Below are 18,487 nucleotides of genomic sequence, written 5' to 3'. Positions count from 1 at the left end.
ATACCCAAAGGACTTAAAAACAGCACTACAGGGACACACCTATATCAATGTTTATAGCAGCTCAATTCACAATAGCTAAACTGTGGAACCAACCTAGATGCCCTTCAGTAGATAAATGAATAAAGAAACTGTGGTATATATACACAATGGAACATTACTCAGTATCAAAAGAGAATAAAATCATGGCATTTGCAGGTAAATGTATGGAGCTGGAGAATAGCATGCTAAGTTAAAGTAAGCTAATCCCCCCAAACCAAAGGCCAAATATTTTCTCTGATACATAATGTGTGGGGGGGAGCATGGGAGAAATGGAGGAACTTTGTATAGGGCAAAGGGGAAGGAGAGAAAGGGAAGGGGCACGGGGATAGGAAAGATGGTGGAATGAGATGGACATCATTACCCTAGGTACATATATGAACACATGAATGGTGTGACTCTACTTTATGTACAACCAGAGAAATGAAATATTGTGCTCCATATGTGTACAATGAAATGGAATGCATTCTGCTGTCATGTATAACAAATTAGAACAAATAAATAAATAAATTAATTAATTAAAAAAAAAGAAGGATACTGGGGCAGGGAGGAAAGAATAGTGGGGGAGGTTTCAGAAGTGTAATTAATTAAAATCTGCTTTTATAAATATATAAATATGCCCAAATTAGTGGATTCACTAATCTGTATAAATATGTACCAATAAAAAGTTATAAGTTTAATATTTCAAAATATATTTATCATAGGTTTTCAAATACTTAGTGTATTAAATATGGGTTCTTGAAGTATTACAGAAGAGATTGCTCAAAGGAAGTTATGAAGTAAATCATATACCAAAAAAAATTCAGAAACTTTTGATATCTGGGGTACAGAATGACACTTCTACCCTTTCCCCACATTTCATTGACAGCAAGACAGAAATGATTATTCTGGGACTAATGTCATCCAGGTCTGTGTCTCTTTCTCTCCCCCTCCCCACCTCCTCCTGTTTCTTTCCCTCCCTCTCCCCACAGGCCTGTACTTCAGTGGCTGGACCTATGGGCCTCTATCTACTCCTCTCCTACTGAAAGGGTAAGTGCTCTTTCCAGGGACAGGAGTTTTGCTCTTGTTTGGTGCTGGGGATTGGTCCCAGGGCCTTGTGCATGCTAAGAAAGTGTTCTATGGCTTAGGAATAGAAATTTGAAATTCCCTACACCAGGAAATCTGAAATGCTCTATTTCAGGCATAAGAATTCGAAATCTTGGTTTCTCTTAGAATCTACCACATTCTCTAATCTACCTTTACTAGCAACAAATTAGACAAACTGTATTTTACTTCCTACATTAATTTTTGTATTTATTTGTTAATTGCTTCAGAATCTGGAGGGGAAGGAGATGGAGGGACTTGGCTTCTGAAGACCTTTAACAAATAACAAAAGACAAGACCCTTTCATGCTTGGCTTCTTAGGTAGGTGTGAGGGGCGTGGGATCAGTGGGTGAGCCGGGTCTGGTGAAGAATAGGAATTCCTTCTGATGCCCAACACAGCAGAGACAAGAGGTGGCAATGTGTAATTTTTCATAACTGAATTTTGTGGGTAAAAGTGGGAAAAGAAAAGAGAATGTACTTTGAGAACCACAATGTCCTGTATGTTTTGGAACAATAGATACATAGTGCCTATGGCTGAGTGACATTGGAGAATAAGAACAGGGAAATAATCAACCAAGCATTTAAATTCTAAAAGGCTAAACAAACATCCTGGGTACTGAGTGGCTTTCTTTGTAGGCATAAACCCCGTACATTTTGGTATCTAGGTTACCAAATTTACCAAATTATGGGTTTTGTTGTATAAAGCAGAGGCACTGCTTTTCAGAACAGCCTGGGCCCCATTCATCTGCTGGACTCCCTGGCTGGACACACTGCTCAGATTAAGTTGTCTAATTCTAACCTTATCTCTGCAAAATGACCTGGGAAACTAGAAAAATCTGGGCGCAGGGGAAAACATAACTAATTTCCTCTGCAGTGGAGAAATTGTGTAAAACACATTCAACACATGAAGGGTACAGTCCTCTCAGGGGACTCGTTCCAGTCTCCTCTGTGGACAGTAAAATCTGAGGATGCTCAAGTTTTTCACATAAAATGTCATAGCATTTGCATACAACCTACACCTTACTTTAAATATACTTTAAATCATCCCTAGATTACTTATCATGTCTAATACAATTTAATGGTTTTTTGTTCTGTATTGTTTAGAGAATAATGGCAGGATATAATTTTTGGTACAGACATAATTTTCCCCCCAGTATTTTTGAGTCATGGTTGTTTGAATCCTCTGATGTGGAACCAATGGAAAAGAAGGGCTGACTGTATTTCCTTATCACGCAGATGTCAAGTGGCTCTACCATGGGTCACAAAAGCTCCAACGTCTGTCAATTCTGAGGGAAAGGAAAGGCTATGGCTGCTTTTACTAGGTATTCCTTTATCTCCAGTTCCATCTGTTATCAAGTCAAAATGTATTAAACATGTTCCGATTCAAGCACTGTAGTGTTAAATATTTGGGGGAAAATACAAAAGCAATACACATAAAAATATAGTTGAGGAGACATATTGTGAAGCAATCGGCTTATTGGGACATATAGTCAATTGCTAAATGGTGCACAGAGTTTTTAAAAGAGCAAGATCAGTGATCTGAGGGGACAGACACAAAGGAAGAGAATTTTGATAGCAAAGAGGCAGTTGAACTGAGAACACCTGGATTCACATCTGAGTCTTACTGTTCATAAGATATAGAATTCTGGACAACTGACTTCTCTTTTCAGAGCTTTGGCTTCACCATCTGTAAAATGGGCATACTGCCTCCAGGGAGAGAAGAATCACAGGGTCCCTCCTGTTGTAATCACTCAACTCTGTGGGGTGGCAGTGGCCCATGAGAATAGGGGCAAGAGACTGAATAGAGGAAGGAAAGTGGGGATTAGAGTGGGTCAGAGAGACAGAATGGTGCATCCTGGGAAATGACGAGAAACAAGAATGCTGGCAGAAGGCTCTGGAAACAGCAGAGCAATTCAAACTTGGTAAGAGAGGCAACAAGGAGCCACTAAAGAGCCCTGGCAATGGCAAAATTGTTAACAGTGGTGATTTATGAACAAGTTATATAAGACAAAAGGAAAAGGGTAGACAGGAGAAAGGGAGGTGAGTCAGAACTGGACCAGCTATTTTCAACCTCCATATGTTTCATTTTCCTCTTCCTCATGGGTATAATCAGTGCACCACATATCAGGGATTTTATACTTATAAAGTACTTATGCAAACTGTTGCACTTTGAACTTGTAAACTTTGGGATATCCTAATAAAGTGCAGATGAGAAAACTATAAATTCAAAGAATTAACCTACTATCACCTAACTGGTGAATGACAGGAAGTGGGTTTGAATCCTGACTCTCATCCTTGGGCTTCAGAAGTGGGGAGCTGCCCGGGGTCAGAAAAGTGTCTATTGGAATCATTTGTATTGTCATATGAGTGTCAAGTCCAGAAATAAGGGGGGGTTAGAATAGGACCATGGGCTTCAGGTCAGGGAGATCAAGGTCTGTACCTTTTCTCTTTCTTTAAATCTTGGGAAATCATTTGACCTTTTAAAGCCTTAGTTTCTTTGTGGGACAGAAAATCCCTTTCCCCTGACTTCATGTTCTATGTGGAGCATCCAGTGGAGGAATAATTGGAGTCTCTCTTGTGCCCTTGTTGCACTTCTTCCAGGTGAAGGGGGAGCCCTGACCTGACTTGTGGATTGAGGAGGAGGAGCTGAGCAGGCTTTCTCTCTTCTCTGCTAAGTAACAAGTTTAACAGAGGCAGAGCAGGTCCCTGGGAGAGGGTCCCTGCCATCTGGGTGGTGACATCCAAAGCTGTGATGTCCTCACTAGCCTAATGGTGATCAGTTCCTAAAGCTGCCCTTTTGATTGATATTGCTTGAAGCTCTGGAAGGAAAAAAACCAGCAACACTCTTTGGTAACAATGAAGCTGATATCCAACCTTACAAAGTTACTACAGACATTAAAGGTAATATATATGAAGTGCCTGGCAAATAGAAGGAAAAAACGCAACAATTATTATTGTGTGCACGAATTTTCCTAACCAGAAATAAATCAAAGTCACTCCTTCATTTCTAGAAATGTTGGGTCAGAACTTTCCACTGTTTGTTAGTCAGATTTCATTAAAACAATAGAAAGAAACAATTCAAATTTTTCTCTTTGGTCTCAGCTGCAAGAGTGAGATGATAAAGAACCATCACTGAAAGTGTGGCAATAATTCGCAAATACGTGACCCCACTGCTGTGTGTCTGAGGCTCTACCACCTCAGAAGTCAACCTGTGGCAAATGTTGCTATTCTACCACCTGCAAGAGAAAGTATGACCGGAGTGCCAAGGCTGAAAGATGACATACCACCTGCACTGGCAGAATGAGGGTCTTAGGAATACAATAACCACAGATTCACCTGGGGATTCGGTGAGCGAACACCACCTAAGCCCAGTAGGGCAGCAGTTGCCCCAGCCAGCTCATCTTAAAAATTTTAATAATCAATTATGTAAGAAATGTTTTACATTTTTTTAAATTTAGGTTTTAGTACTTGGTAGCAAGTATTGCTAAAAAAATGAATGAATCATGAACAAAGAGATTTCATTATTCTGATTTGAGAGGGGAGTGGTTAGTTACTCTAAGAAAAATGTAACTTGATTTTTATAAGCAAGTCCATAAAAACAAAAATTCTGATCACTTTTTCCCCCCCTCTTTGGGGAAAAAGCAGGGAATCCTTTTTCAAAGTTCTTTCTAAATAACCCTAATTCTTCCTCAAAACTATAAGTAGCACATTGGGATGGCAACAACCAGCTAGACAACCTTTATATCCTCACTGAGGTCACCACATTTGGAAGAAATGAGTCATGGGGATGTGGGGTGGGCAAAGGGATTCTTTTTAGCAGGAAGAGATTAGTAAAGCTCTTTTTATGGATAATATATAACCTGAGTATAAAATCATTTTGAGATCCAATTTTGGCAAAAGTAAGTAAACACATATTTGCACAAACAGGACCTAAGAATAAACTCTCATCCTAGGGCTCACTCAGGTGCACATTTAATGGAGATTTTTTGGGGGGGCAGGTACCAAGGACTGAACTCGGGGGCACTGGACCACCGAGCCACATCCCCAGCCATATTTTGTATTTCATTTAGAGACAGGGTCTCACTGAGTTGCATAGCACTTCGCTTTTGCTGAGGCTGGCTTTGAACTCGTGATCCTCCTGCCTCAGCCTCCCGAGCTTCTGGGATTATAGGCTTGCACCACCACACCCAGACATTTATTGGAGTTTTAACAAACACGTAGCTAATTATCAAATGGCTTTGCCTCCATGAGTGTTACAAACCCTTCCTTACCCTGGCTCTCAACACACACATAACCACCCTGATTTTAGAGCTACCATCTGTTCCTGGATTCCAACGGCAGCAACAAAGTGCCACTAAAAGATTAGCAAACATTTTGAGCGCATCCTGTGTGTAGGACTCTGTGTTGAGCCCCGTGGGCAGAGTGGGTGGCACCCTCCCACGCTCCCTACCTCTTTCATGATCTTGATGGCTTCCACGCGGTGCTGGGGTGGTGGATACAGCAGCACGCGGTGGTAGAGGGACTGGAGCACGGGCTTCATGGAGTCCATCGACCCCACCAGCCGAACCAGCTCAGCGGCGAGGTAATAGATGGTGCGAGCCACTGGCCCGCTGAGGGCTGGCGCTGTGCAGGAGCAGCCCGAGCCCCGGCCATGGTCAGAAACAGCCGGGGCGGTGGAGTCCTGCTCAACGCTGGCGCTGGTACTGCTGCTGTGCGCAGAGGTGATGGTTTTGTCATGAATGGGGTTCCCCAGGATGACGATGAGGGCGGGGCAGAGGTTCTTCCTGGGAGGAAAGATAAATTTCACTGGGAGCCACACAATAAAATGTGCCTACCACACGGGGGCAACACCGGTGCCACAGAAGTGCCCAGGATGCGCTGAGCTGGCACTGCGCCTTTGCTGGACTACATTCTGTCCTAGATTTCCAAGTCTCCCCATCCCTTTTGGATGTATCAATGATATTTTTCCTCATTTCTTGGGCTAAGGTTAACTAAATAAAAATATCCAGAGAAGCGTTAAGAAACCATCTTATGTGAAGAAATAGGCTCAAAATGCTAAAAACCTTAAAGTTTCACTTTTACTATAAATAACAATTATTTCTGATTTAAGAAGTTAATTTGAAATCCCATATTAACATCTATCATTCAGCTCTCTCCCTGTCAATATGCCCAGAGACCCAGAGAAACCAGTTGGCTGCCTGTAGAAATCTCTGTCACTTCTAGAAATCTCTGATTTTAAGTAGGTGACTGGTTTTCAGGTTGAGAGAAGAATGTACTATAGTAGAGGACAGTTCAATATCTCTTCCCTGCATTGGTTTCTGGTGCATTTATAGGCTTTTATAACAAACTGAGAACCCACAAAAATCTCTTGGGGCCTCTCTTCATGACCCTACCATGTAAACAAAATGTAAGAGGGCCTCAGAAGCATATTTTGTTATAATAATCATCATTTTCTCTCTGAATTTTGCTCTGATGCATGTAAGTGTAATTCCCGCACTTTCCTTACAAGACTTTTGTGAAACTCCTGGTAGGTCACAGGCACCCTGGAAAGGGGCTGGGAACGCAGCTGCAAGGCACCCTTGGGCTGGGGTGGGGTACTTAGGAGTAGGTGCTTACCAGATGAGATCCGTGAAGCCCCTGTGCAGGTGCATGGAAGGGGAGGAGCTGCTGAGCACGGATAGAATGCACTCCAGGTACAGAAGCTGCAGCTGCTGGCTGTCACTGGGGAAGAGCAAGACCAACACACAAATGCAGACACAATACAAGGCAGAATTAAAGTGTGGGTGCTATAGAAAAACACTTTAAACATGTTAGGTATCACTGAAGCACAAATCTGCGGGGGGCAGTGGTTAATATTATGGGTTGCATTGTGTCCTTTCCCTGCCAAAATCACAGGCTGAAGTCTCACTCCCCAGTACTTCAGGATGTGATCTTACTTAGAAAAAAGTCTTTATAGAGGTAAGCAAGTTAAAAATGAAGTTGTTAGCATAGTCCCTAAGTCAACATGCCATTGTCCTGAAAAAACACAGGAATTTGGACACAGAGGTGTGCATAGAGGCAGGTTAATGTGAAGAGACACAGGGAGAAGATGACCTTCAGTAAGCCAAGGAGACAGCTGGGAACAGATCCCCCGACAGCCCTCAGAAGAAACCAACCCTGGTGACACCTTGATCTTGGACTTGCAGTCTCCAGAACTGTGAGAAAACAAATGTCTCTTATTTAAAGGATCCAGTTTTTTTGTACTTTATTACGGCAGTGCTAACAAAGTAATACAGTTAGGCTGATTTATTTAAATTAAGATTCACATTATAGAATAGTTTTTGATAGATTTTTGTAAAAATTGAGCATGAAACATAGTTATACTTTACCCACCCCTCACACATGGTTTATCCTCCTCTTAGATCTTATATTAGTTCAATACATTTACTACAATTAATAAACAAAATTATCATATTAATAAAAACCTACAGTTTATGTAGATATGTTAATTTTGTTTAATTGTCTAAATGTTTCAAGAAAACCTTTAACACATTATCCTTTAATTGGTCAATTCTTTCCTACTCACATTTGACCCTCCTTATTTATAGAGGAAACATTGTTTTTCAATGCAAAAATTATTTTCCCTCAAATTATTATTATAGGGTTTCTCAGTAGATGCAGACAAAAAAAATCAGACAACTTTATGGGAAGGAAGCACACTCTTATACATGCAGATTTTTTTTTTCTCTCCAGCCCACTAGAAAGTATTAAAATCCCAGTAGGTGGTAAGAGAGACCAATAGTGGTGAGAAATTTTTTAATTTTCAAGGACACATTTACTACGCATACATATCCTTTAAAGATGATCCATGTAGGAGGCTTTTTGGAATAAAATATTCAGAAAAAGGAGACATCTGCTGAAAAAAAATATTTTTAGTTTACCTCTTTTTTCCTAATTTAAAATAAGCAAATGTTAAAAGGAAGCCTAGGGTTTTCAACAGTTCAAACAACTCCCAGCAGAAGTAGATAGAAGGGAAAGTCAAGACTCCCGACAGGCCAACTAGAAATTTAAGGAGGCAGGGAGAGAAGAAAAGCTGACTATCCCAAAGTCCAGAAACTTACATTCGTACACCTGCCTAGATAAGGAAGATCCTGCAATTGAAAGATGAAGGACAGGAAGATAGAGGCTGGGTGGGGTGGGGGGAGGATCCCTCATTTGAATGCTACACTAAATTCCCTAAAATTGACATTGCATTCTAAAACTTGTTGGTAAGCTACAGCACAGGGGAAAAATCCTGCCCAGGGCCTGGAAATCAAAAAATGATTTTACATTTGAAAAGGGTTACAAAACCAAACAAAATCAAACAGGAGACAGATAGTATGTGGTTCTTTACAAAAGTTTGCTGACTCATATTTTAAAAAGATATCCTTCATCCAAAAACCTGCACAATGGTTAAAATAATGCCATTATTTGGAAATTGGAATGTCACCTATATGTGGATATACTCCACCAGACCCTCTGAGGATGGAAGGGAGATGGGTCAGGACTGAGACATCATAAAAAATTATTACTCTTATCTGTCAAGAGGAAGGTGATAGGTGGAGAAGAGTAAGAAAGGCAAGAAATAACTAGCCATTTGTGGGCTGGGTAAGTGCCTCCTGTTTCTAGGTTCCTCTTCCTATACGTATTCCTATACTTTTGAACAAGACATAGTTCCTGCGCTGGAACGGCATGTTCTTCATTCTTACAGAATTAGACAGACGTATAAATAGATCAAGTACTAATGGGAAGTGCTGTAAAAGAGTAATTTAATACAACTATGAGACCCCCTAGGAGGGGCTCTTCCTTAGAAAAATCCAGAAATAACTTCCACAAGAAATGGAATCTTATATGGAGACCTGAAGTTCAAGGAGGAGCCTGTCACATGGATGAGTTGGGGAGTGGGTGGGTGTGAAGCCGGGGAAGGAGGAGGAAGAAATTTGGACTAAGAGGTGTTTGGCTGAAACACAGGACATGAAGATGGTATAGTCAAGAGGCAGGCTGGAGAAGTGGGCAGGGGCCAGAGGGGATGGGTCACACAGATCATGCTAAGATGCCTGGACTTCATTCTGCATAGGAGAGTGACAAGTAGGATTTTTGTTTTAGAATGTTCATTCTGGGTGCTTTAGCATGAACAGATTGGAGAGGGCAAAACAGGAGGATCACAATATCAACCCCAAGTTGCACTGGAAAAAATCAGTTTTGGAAAGATGGCCTTTGCTGTAGTTGCAAGTTAATCTTTCTGACCAATCACTGGATCCATTACTAGGAAAAATAGTTATTAAATGCCCTGATGTAATCTTTCTCAAACTGTCAGTCTAACATCGGAAAACTAAAATAACTATAGAAAAATAAGTTCTCAGTTTCTGAAATCATCAGAAATAAGTTTAGAGAAAAGCTATAGTCAAGGTTCCTGTAAGTAAAGTGTGTAAAGTGTGTCACAGTGAATATCTCAGTCCCGAGGCATCAGCTGGGCTGACAGGGAATGCATCACCAAGGTAACTGGCCCAGAGGTCTCCTTGGAGACTGCACACAGCAGCTTTTCTGTGGGCTGCAGCAGTCTGGAGGATGGGTGTGGCCTTGCATGAGTCATGCCATTAAGAGAGCTCTTTAAAATGTAAGCACCTTCCACCAATGACCCCCACTGGGCAGATAAAAGATGGGTGCCTTTCAGACTTGCACAGCTGTAGACAAATACGTGGCATGTGCAAGATCAAAAAGAATCTAGCATCCAGCAGGGCAACATGTTTGGGATCTCTGGAGTTCTTAGAATTCTTTTTAAAAACCATTTGACTCTGCCCTCCTTAAATAGGGATTTGTTTTTAGTTTGATAAAGGAGAAAGGGCATCGAATAATTGTGTAAGGAGTTGAATGGAGTTTGAAAAAATGACACACCCCTCATGGGCTGCCCTCATGGATTTCAAGACTGTTCTGCTATAGACTCATGCCTGACACTCTGCGCCAGGAGGAGAGGGAGGCTGGGACAGGGTGGCAGTGACAGACAGGCAGAGAATGAATAAATATTACTCTAAGCCCAATTATCCTTCCAAAAATTATTGGATTTAAATAGGATCATGTAACTCATCTTGCCTAATATAGAACTCTATTAATACCACATCACCAAGGCACACGGGTGAGTTGTGTCGTGTACCTTAATATATTTTCTGAATATTGCTGAGAGATTGAGCATATCAAGGATATATTCCCCTACCAAGGCAAAGCCCTATGAAATATATGGGCACTGATTTTGGAAATGGTTGTTGGGAAGTACTGATGGTTGTGAGATATTAAATAAAGAACCTATTTAGAAGGTAGAGGAGGCGTCAAGTTCTCATAATAGAAATAAAGGAATTAAGGTAGTAAAATCAGAAGGAACCATACAGATAAGAGCACTTAAGGAGAAAGAATAGAACACCGGGTACAAGGGCCTGGCATGACTGGGCCAGTGGATTTAGAGGCTTCCTCTCTCAGCGGTACCAAGCACACTGTGTTGAGCTTCTTTAGCAATGCCCCTACACACCCAAATGGTGAGGACTCATGATGAGAAAGACCAATATCAAACAAAGCAAATGAGTTCTGGAGGCAGAATTATGACCAGGGGAACTGCATCAAAATAACCAGTCAAGACTATGAAAATCCTATCAAAACCATCAGGCTCTTTTCCAGTGTACATAAAGTTACTTTTGACCCAGTATTCAGTGAGAACCCCTAGAAAGTACATATGCATCACAAGAATTATTTTTCTCATTTAATGCCTATTCTCAAGTCATGGGGTTAAGAACTGTTTTCAGTAACCAACAGAAATCCATGACCTTTGATTTCTTGTGTGTATGTACGTGCACACACACAATGTATGTTTGTTCAATGTATTTTCTTAACAAATGACAGTCAAATTTTTATTCTAAAGAGCTCAGGGCTCCTAACTGCACCCAAAGCTAGAATTAGCAACCCATAGCTCTGAAAGAAAACAAACCAGTTTAGAAACAAAATATATCAAATATATTTTGATATTTATATAGTGTCTAACATATTTGCTATATGCTAGACACTATATAATTTTAAAAATTCCACTTGCTAAGTAGAACACTTCCTTAAAGAAATCAAATATAAATGCCTTTAACAATTACAAAACAGGCTTAGTTGAACTGTCCTGGGTAAACCAGGTGATCTTGCCCCCAGATTGGGGGAGGTATCCCTGAAGCCATTCAGGTTTAAAGAATCACAAATTTAATGCCAAGCACTTACTGGACCTAGGTGAGGATTCTTTTCTAACCAATGAGCAATGGTACATCTTAAGTCTACCATTTATAGAGGTACAGGCTCATTCTGACTTATTCTGATGGCTAAGTGTTAATTTTCTGCAACTTAAAAAATTTCAGTTTTTTCCCAGAAAAAAAAATGTTTAGCTTATTAGTTTTCCTTTGCTTTTTGTTTTATCTTCTGACAACGCTAAGACCTAGGATGGAGTCTTGATGGCTGGCTACTACCTAGCTGCTGTCAGCTGGCTGAGGTGCTCTCCTGAGGAACATAAACCATGCCAAAGAATGTCCACATCAGATGAGGACCCCGCACAGTTGTGACGGAACACACAGGATGGAAGCCTGTCAACAACCTGTCTGAACTAGTGTTAAAAAGGAGGGAGTTCTACACAACCACAAAGTGACCAAGTGTCCCCACCCCTGTGAGTGATGCCGTACCTCTTCTCCAGTGACAACTTTAGCTCCAACCTGTTCCCCTCGTGCATTAGATAGAATCTCAGGTGTCCAGTGCTAGAATGGACCTCACTTTCTGAAATCACTCAATCCTTGAACATAACTCTCAATTCTTTTTACCTGCTCCAACATCACCTAATTCAAGCTCAAATCCTATCATGATTCCTCTGAACATCCTTTTACTTGAAGCTCCTTGTTTCCCATGGCGTACAGACCCTCTCACTGTAATGAGTTAATGAGCCCAGCTTTTGTTCACCTCTGTTCCTAGTAATCTTTGTCTGATGGATACTGACTATCCATCTGTTAAGTGAATTTCCTCATTCCATCTTATAAAAATCCTAAAATATTTTGTACTTCTAATATTATACAGTCATCCCAAGAATAATGTTAATTACTGTATAGAATACATAAGCTTGGGGTAGTTAAGATCTTTGCCCCAAGTTAAGAACTAATAAGAAGTAGAACAGTGATTTAAACCCAGGTAACCCAAGAAAGATAATGCAGTTGGGCCACCAGTGACCAAACCTCACTCTTGAGTGAGTCTTAGGAGTGAACGTACCACTGGAAACATACCCCAGTTCTGATGTAACAGCTGATTCTTCTGTGATGGGTAAGAACTGGACAGGGCTGGGGAGAAGTTAGGACTAGAGGAGATCAAAACCCTGCTTGCTGATGAGTAGAGTGAATATCTAACCCATCTGGAGCAGGACTCTGTTGAGAGTGAGGGAAGATGATTATACTTTTATACAGCAGGTGCATCCTGAGATGGTTCCCAGAAAATCTGGTGGCAGGGGGACCCTACTGGTGGGTCACTGCAGTTGGTGCCAGAGCTCTCAAGTTAGGACAGTAGTCTGAGTGTCAGTTCTACAGTTCCAACTCTCTACAGCCAAGAAAGTGGGGAACTGAGCAGGGGACAGCAGGACCCTCTGAAATCCTATCTACTGTTAGGCTCATTCCTCCAGAAGGGGAAAGTCCAGACCTGCCTCCTGTGTAGGGTCTGGGGGTGGGAGAAACTTGAGGGGGGAGGGTGGGAAACAAGTGAAATGCCATTTCTTTTTGGTTTATACTGTCCATGAATTAAATAGACCTTTCCATTTTGTGTGCTATGAAACAAATGAGCATATCTATCACCTCAGTTATGCATTTTCCCCTGCTATGGCAAGAGCATCTATAATCTACTCATTTAGCAAAAATCCTGAATAAATACACTGTTGACAACTATAGTCCTCATGTTGCACATCAGGTCATTTGAATTATTCATCTTACGTATTTGCTACTCTCTCCATTTCTCAACCCCCAAACCTTGTAACCACCATTTTCTTTTCTGTCTCTATGTATTTGACCTTTAAGTGCCTGATGTAAAGAGAGTTTCATTTAGTTAAAGTAGGCAGGCAACTTAGAGGAGCAACGGATAAATCGATACAGAAACCATTTGATAACTCTTAAGAGCACTTCTAAGCTTAGCTTTAAAGTAATCCTGAGTCTGAAAAAACAAAACAAAATTTTCTGCAATGTTTTTAGAAAAGTGAAAGACTTCATTCAAGTCTGCAACTAATCCAGACTCCAAATCATTACCATATTTAAAATTCTACAAATAAACATTATCTTCATTATCAAATGTCCTAGATACCAGTAAATGATAGTTTAATGTGTCTTTCATAATTCAAAGGGCACTTCAGAATCTTTTCTTGTGGTAAAATTTTGCAATCACCATATAGGTAGCTGGTGGAGTCTTTTCAACCCACCTTGGAAAGTCTGGCTGTTTTATAACTTGGCTACAACCAGATGCAGAAGTTGTCTTAACTTACTGCATGGAGAGTTAGCAGGAGACATGGCCTAAGTGAATTAATACCATTGATTAAACTGGTATGTAACTGAGATTATATAAAGTCAGAGTAACACACCCTTTTTTAAAGCTAGGCATATGAGCTCACAGGCTTAGGTATAGTTAAAAGAAGAAATAGAGAAAGTCCACATGATCCAACCCTGTTATTCAACAGAGGAAGAAAGTGCAGCACAGTTCAATGAGAAGAGTCATTCACAGTCACACAGCAGGGCTACACCCGAGGTAGCAGCAGCCCCCACATCAGCCAGCTCTTAGCCCAACATCCGCTCCACTCAGCTCCACGCACCAGGGATTAACTCCTCTTTGCGAGATGTTGTTTTCCCATTTTCACTTCAGAAAATTATACCCTTTGGTAATGGTATTTGACATTTTGGGATTGCCTGAGGTCTCTGAATACATTTCTCAGGAATGACAGGTGTATCCCAGTGGGAGGGAATTACTGTCCCTATAATCTGCAATTTTAAGTGATGCTGTAGACAGACAATATTTCAGAAATAGACCATTGGTGGATAAGAGTGACAGCAGAAAAGCACTTACTTTATGGAGGCTTGTAACTTCTCACACAGGACAGTGAGGACAGAGACCACATCATCACAGAGGGCCTCTACTGTTGACCCTTCAAAACAGAGGAGGTTACAGGCATTAGTCACCGCTGGGGCCACTGGCAGCCCTCTCAATGCTCCTTCCCATCCTCTGCCTTTGATGTTTTTGGGGACTAAGAAGATGGTTTGCAGATGTGGAGCCTCCCTTAGGCTCCCAAGACAATCACAAAAAGAATGAAATGTCGTCCTCCCTTTTTAAAGTGAAACAAACAAAAAATAGTCCAGGAAGAAAATAATAAACTGTTTCTTATTATAAATAAAATTCATTCCCACTTAATGAAAGGATGTTTGGTGAATTTGAGAAACAACACAACTGATAATGATTTTCTCAATTTTTAGACCACTGGGCTATCTACAAATCCCTCATTCTGATTTCTTGAATTTCTGGGACTTTGAGGCAGAGCTGAATTGCATCCCAGAGACACAAAATATGGAAGCATGGAGAAAAAAGACAGGCATTTGGAACTAGAAACCAGGCATGGGTGTGTGTGTGGGGGGGGGCAAATAATTCAATCACCACCTTCACCTTCTGTAACTATTTGTCCAGCATCTGGAGGGCGCATGGTCTTTGTTGGTAATGGAGCAACCAGCAATATCAGAAAAATAACTTTCCCCTCCAGACATATTCTAATTTCCAGAAACTAGAATTAAAACTCCCACAGAAGCACTGTGTGAAAAAAAAGGGCTGGAATTTGGAATCTGTTCAAGCACAGGTTCATAACTTGCTGATTGTATAAGCCTGGAAAGCTTTGGTTTTCCTTAGGGCAAAGGAGATAAATAACACAGATTGCACAGAATGGTTGGGCAAAGCGAAATAATAAGTGGAAGCATTTGTTTACAACAACAACAGCCTGTAAGGATCTATACCAAGGTGGCAAAGCATCTGGTGGACGTAAATATGAATGAAGGACCATGACGTCAACAGAGATGGAGAGAACAATAGCAAGGGTGTAAGAGAGAAAGAAAGAGATGGAGGGGGGCAGGGGAAAGAGAAACAAGTGACTGATCCTCAAAATTTAAGACCTCAAATGTAGGAAAGAAATTAATAAATCATAAGGTATAATGATAAAACAATTTAAAATAAATAGATTCTTAAGCTCAATTTTAGATAAACTTCAAGTGAGGCCCTCCATTAATTCCTTACAAAAAGAATTTTTAGAGATGTGTCCTTCACCAAAAGGACTTTAAATCCCTTTTCTTTTTTTAAAAAAAATATTTATTTTTTAGTTTTCGGTGGACATAATATCTTTATTTCATTTATATGTGGTGCTGAGGATCGAACCCAGTGCCCCTTGTATGCCAGGCGAGCGTGCTAACGCTTGAGCCACATCCCCAACCCAAATCTCTTTTCAGCTTATAAAATTGTCCTATGTTAAAGTGAGCTTTCATGAGAATGTAATAGCCAAAAAGAGAGGAAAGGACAGGTGGAGAATCTTGTGGCCTATCACTGAGAGCTTCAAAAGCAGAAAAGATGCTAAAACACTTTCTGGAACACAGTCCAAGATCATGGCATGATGGGAAAAAAACTGCACCACTGTGATGCTTCAGAGAAAATGACTTAAAGCATTTCTCATTCTCATTTCCCCTATTTCCATTTTTTTCTCCTAATTTTGGCATTTAGCTGTTTTTCTCTCTCCCTTTCATTCCCTCCCTTTCTCATTTTCTCCCCATCCCCACCCTTTCTCCCTATTATTAACTGGTAAAAAATATAAAAGAACAGCATATTTTCCCAACATTTTTAATATTACTGAATAAAATCTGAAATAAAACCTATAAAGTTTTAATTAGGTGATTTGAAGTGTTTCACATCTCAGAATGTCAAAGCCATTTTTAACAATTGAATTACTTGTCAATTATCTGTATACCTTCATTTTTTCTTTCTTTTCCTGTGGCTCAGTCAGAAGTTTCTTAACTTGATTTCATCTGTAACTTAAACTGGGCTGTCTGCAAAACTCCCTGTACGATGACTCATTTTTCATGTCAATAAATTGGTATTTGACAAATATAATTCTAGTGCAATAAGAATGTATGTCAACCAGGTTTTTATAATCCTCTAACAAATTTTTATTTTAGCAATTAAGCCTGGCTTCATGAAGAGCAGAATAAAAAACAAAACAAACAGACACACACACACACACAAAAACAGCCTTCGAGTAGGAGGTTTGTAAAGAGTTAATTTCTCTCATACAGTTGAAACAGAATAGGTGCAGTTGGCATAGAGTGCAGGAACAGAAGGGAGACAGCAGCTGATTAAATAATACCTCATGAGGCACAGCTAAGCAGAACCTCCAGGGAGAATGGTAAAGTAACCTGAGAGGCACTCATCTTTAAACCCCCAACACCAGGCACACAGTAGGTGTTCTCACACCCACTTTTTAAGCTGAACTAGTAAAAATTGAATTTGATACCTTGACTTCTGAATTCTTGTGGGACATCTGGATTTTCAATAATCTAGGGAGGGAGACACACACAATTATGAGATTTAAGCAAGAAAAATCCTCTTAAACAATGGAAAAAACTAGGAAACACAATGGCGTCCTGAGTGCTCTGGGCACAGCTACCTTACCTTAGTACACCGTCCAGCTCTTGATGGCAATTCATATGTCTCACTGAATTTATGAGAGAGTAGGATGTTTAGAACTGAACTCATCAGTTCCCAGATTCATTCAAGAGTCCACACATTTCCCTGAAGTTAAGATGCATAGAGCATTGTATGATCCCATGTTGCTGGGCTACCATCTGCAGCTTTGCCTACCTGAAGAGGCGAGTTCATCTTTGCACAGATAATAATTTATCCCAGGGCAATGACACAGATTGCACGCTCCTATGCCCTCACAGATATAGACATGTGTCATAGTCATAAGAAAAATCAAAATACCAGCCGGAAGATGACCACATCTCAAAAGCACCATCTTCCTATTTAATGGGGAGCATATTTTTTCCTTTCCATTTTTTTATTTGTTTGAATTAGTTATACATGACAGCAGAATTCATTTCAATTCATTGTACACAAATGGAGCACAACTTTTCATTTCTCTGGTTGTACACAATGTAGAGTTATACCATATATGCAGTCATTCATGTACCTAGAGTAATGATGTCCATCTCATTCCACCGTCTTTCCTGCCCCCATGTTCTTCCCCTCCACTTCCTCCCCTTTGCCCAATCAAAATTCCTCCATTCTTCCTACATACCTCCCCTGGTTAATGGGGAGCATTTTAACTTCCTGTTATCACACTGCCACTCTCGGTTGTTGGTAGGTGGATCCAGAGCTATTAAGGGCAGAGATAGCTCCTTGGATAAACAGGAAGGGAAAGGTGTTTGCATAGAATGAGACTTCCTTCCCAACACAGAGATTACCTAGTGACCACTGAGCTAAGAACAGGAAGATGTTTCACACTCCCTACCTCTGAGAACTAGGAGATATAAGAAGTTATTTTCATGCTAATTAACCACTAGCCAATGTAAATCATCCATGGCACTGTTGTGTTTGTGTGTATGTGTGTTGTTTGTGTGTGTGTGTGTGTTTAACTTGTTACAGGCACATATTTTTACTATTTTCCATTCATTAATTTGCAGTAAGCTCACTGCTTCCACTGTACAGCTCAGCACAAGGCTAAACACAAGGTTAGAAAATTGTTTTCTGAGGAGGCACATGCAAGTTATATTCAAGGGTAGAAGAATCCTTAGCCACAAATATTTATATGTGGCAATTTTGGGGATTTTTTAAAAATCAATAATTTGTAATTTAATGAGAGTTTTATCTAAATAATTCAAGAATAAAGATAGATAAAAAAATTAGGATTTCTGAGGATACAAAATCAAAATACAAAGTTATAATCCATTCTGGGGGTGGAGATAGACGTTAGGTTGAAGATGGACTTCATATTAATGCTTTTGCATTCTACATTATTTGTTTTCTTTCCACTGTTTGTAGGTCTTCCTAGATTTGAGGTGCCCCTCGATGTCTTATCAGTGATGCATCATGATAGGAAGCATATACATTGTTCCCAGGTAATGTTAAGTGTCCCCCGGAAACACACAGCCTCCTCAGAGCAAACCTCACCATTTCCATAGACTTCTCTTCAATGGCATTGGAAAAAAAATACCCAGTTGTTGGATGGCAAAACTTATATTTCCCCCTCTTAGACATCACAAATGCTTCAAACATTAGCATCCTGAGAACTGCA

General features: G+C 40.3%; 1 protein-coding gene across 2 annotated transcripts in view; it reads right to left on the bottom strand.

The window, feature by feature from the left end:
* The window catches only part of ARFGEF3 (ARFGEF family member 3), a 157,475-nt gene that overhangs the window by 70,337 nt on the left and 68,651 nt on the right, over positions 1 to 18,487 (bottom strand). The window contains exons 7-11 of one of the 2 annotated variants that reach the window (XM_081296143.1): positions 16,706 to 16,748; positions 14,233 to 14,311; positions 7,275 to 7,313; positions 6,736 to 6,840; positions 5,570 to 5,903 (exon numbers count right to left, since the gene is read on the bottom strand). In XM_081296143.1, coding sequence (XP_081152269.1) covers positions 5,570 to 5,903; positions 6,736 to 6,840; positions 7,275 to 7,313; positions 14,233 to 14,311; positions 16,706 to 16,748 — 600 coding nt within the window. The remainder of the gene's footprint in view (positions 1 to 5,569; positions 5,904 to 6,735; positions 6,841 to 7,274; positions 7,314 to 14,232; positions 14,312 to 16,705; positions 16,749 to 18,487) is intronic. The other variant, XM_081296144.1, reaches the window with a different exon arrangement.

Source organism: Spermophilus citellus (genome assembly GCF_964194105.1).
Source record: "Spermophilus citellus genome assembly, chromosome: 5".
NCBI classification, from domain to species: domain Eukaryota; kingdom Metazoa; phylum Chordata; class Mammalia; order Rodentia; family Sciuridae; genus Spermophilus; species Spermophilus citellus.
Note: the sequence above shows the minus strand (reverse complement) of the source record. Positions and strands in the feature narration are given on the sequence as shown.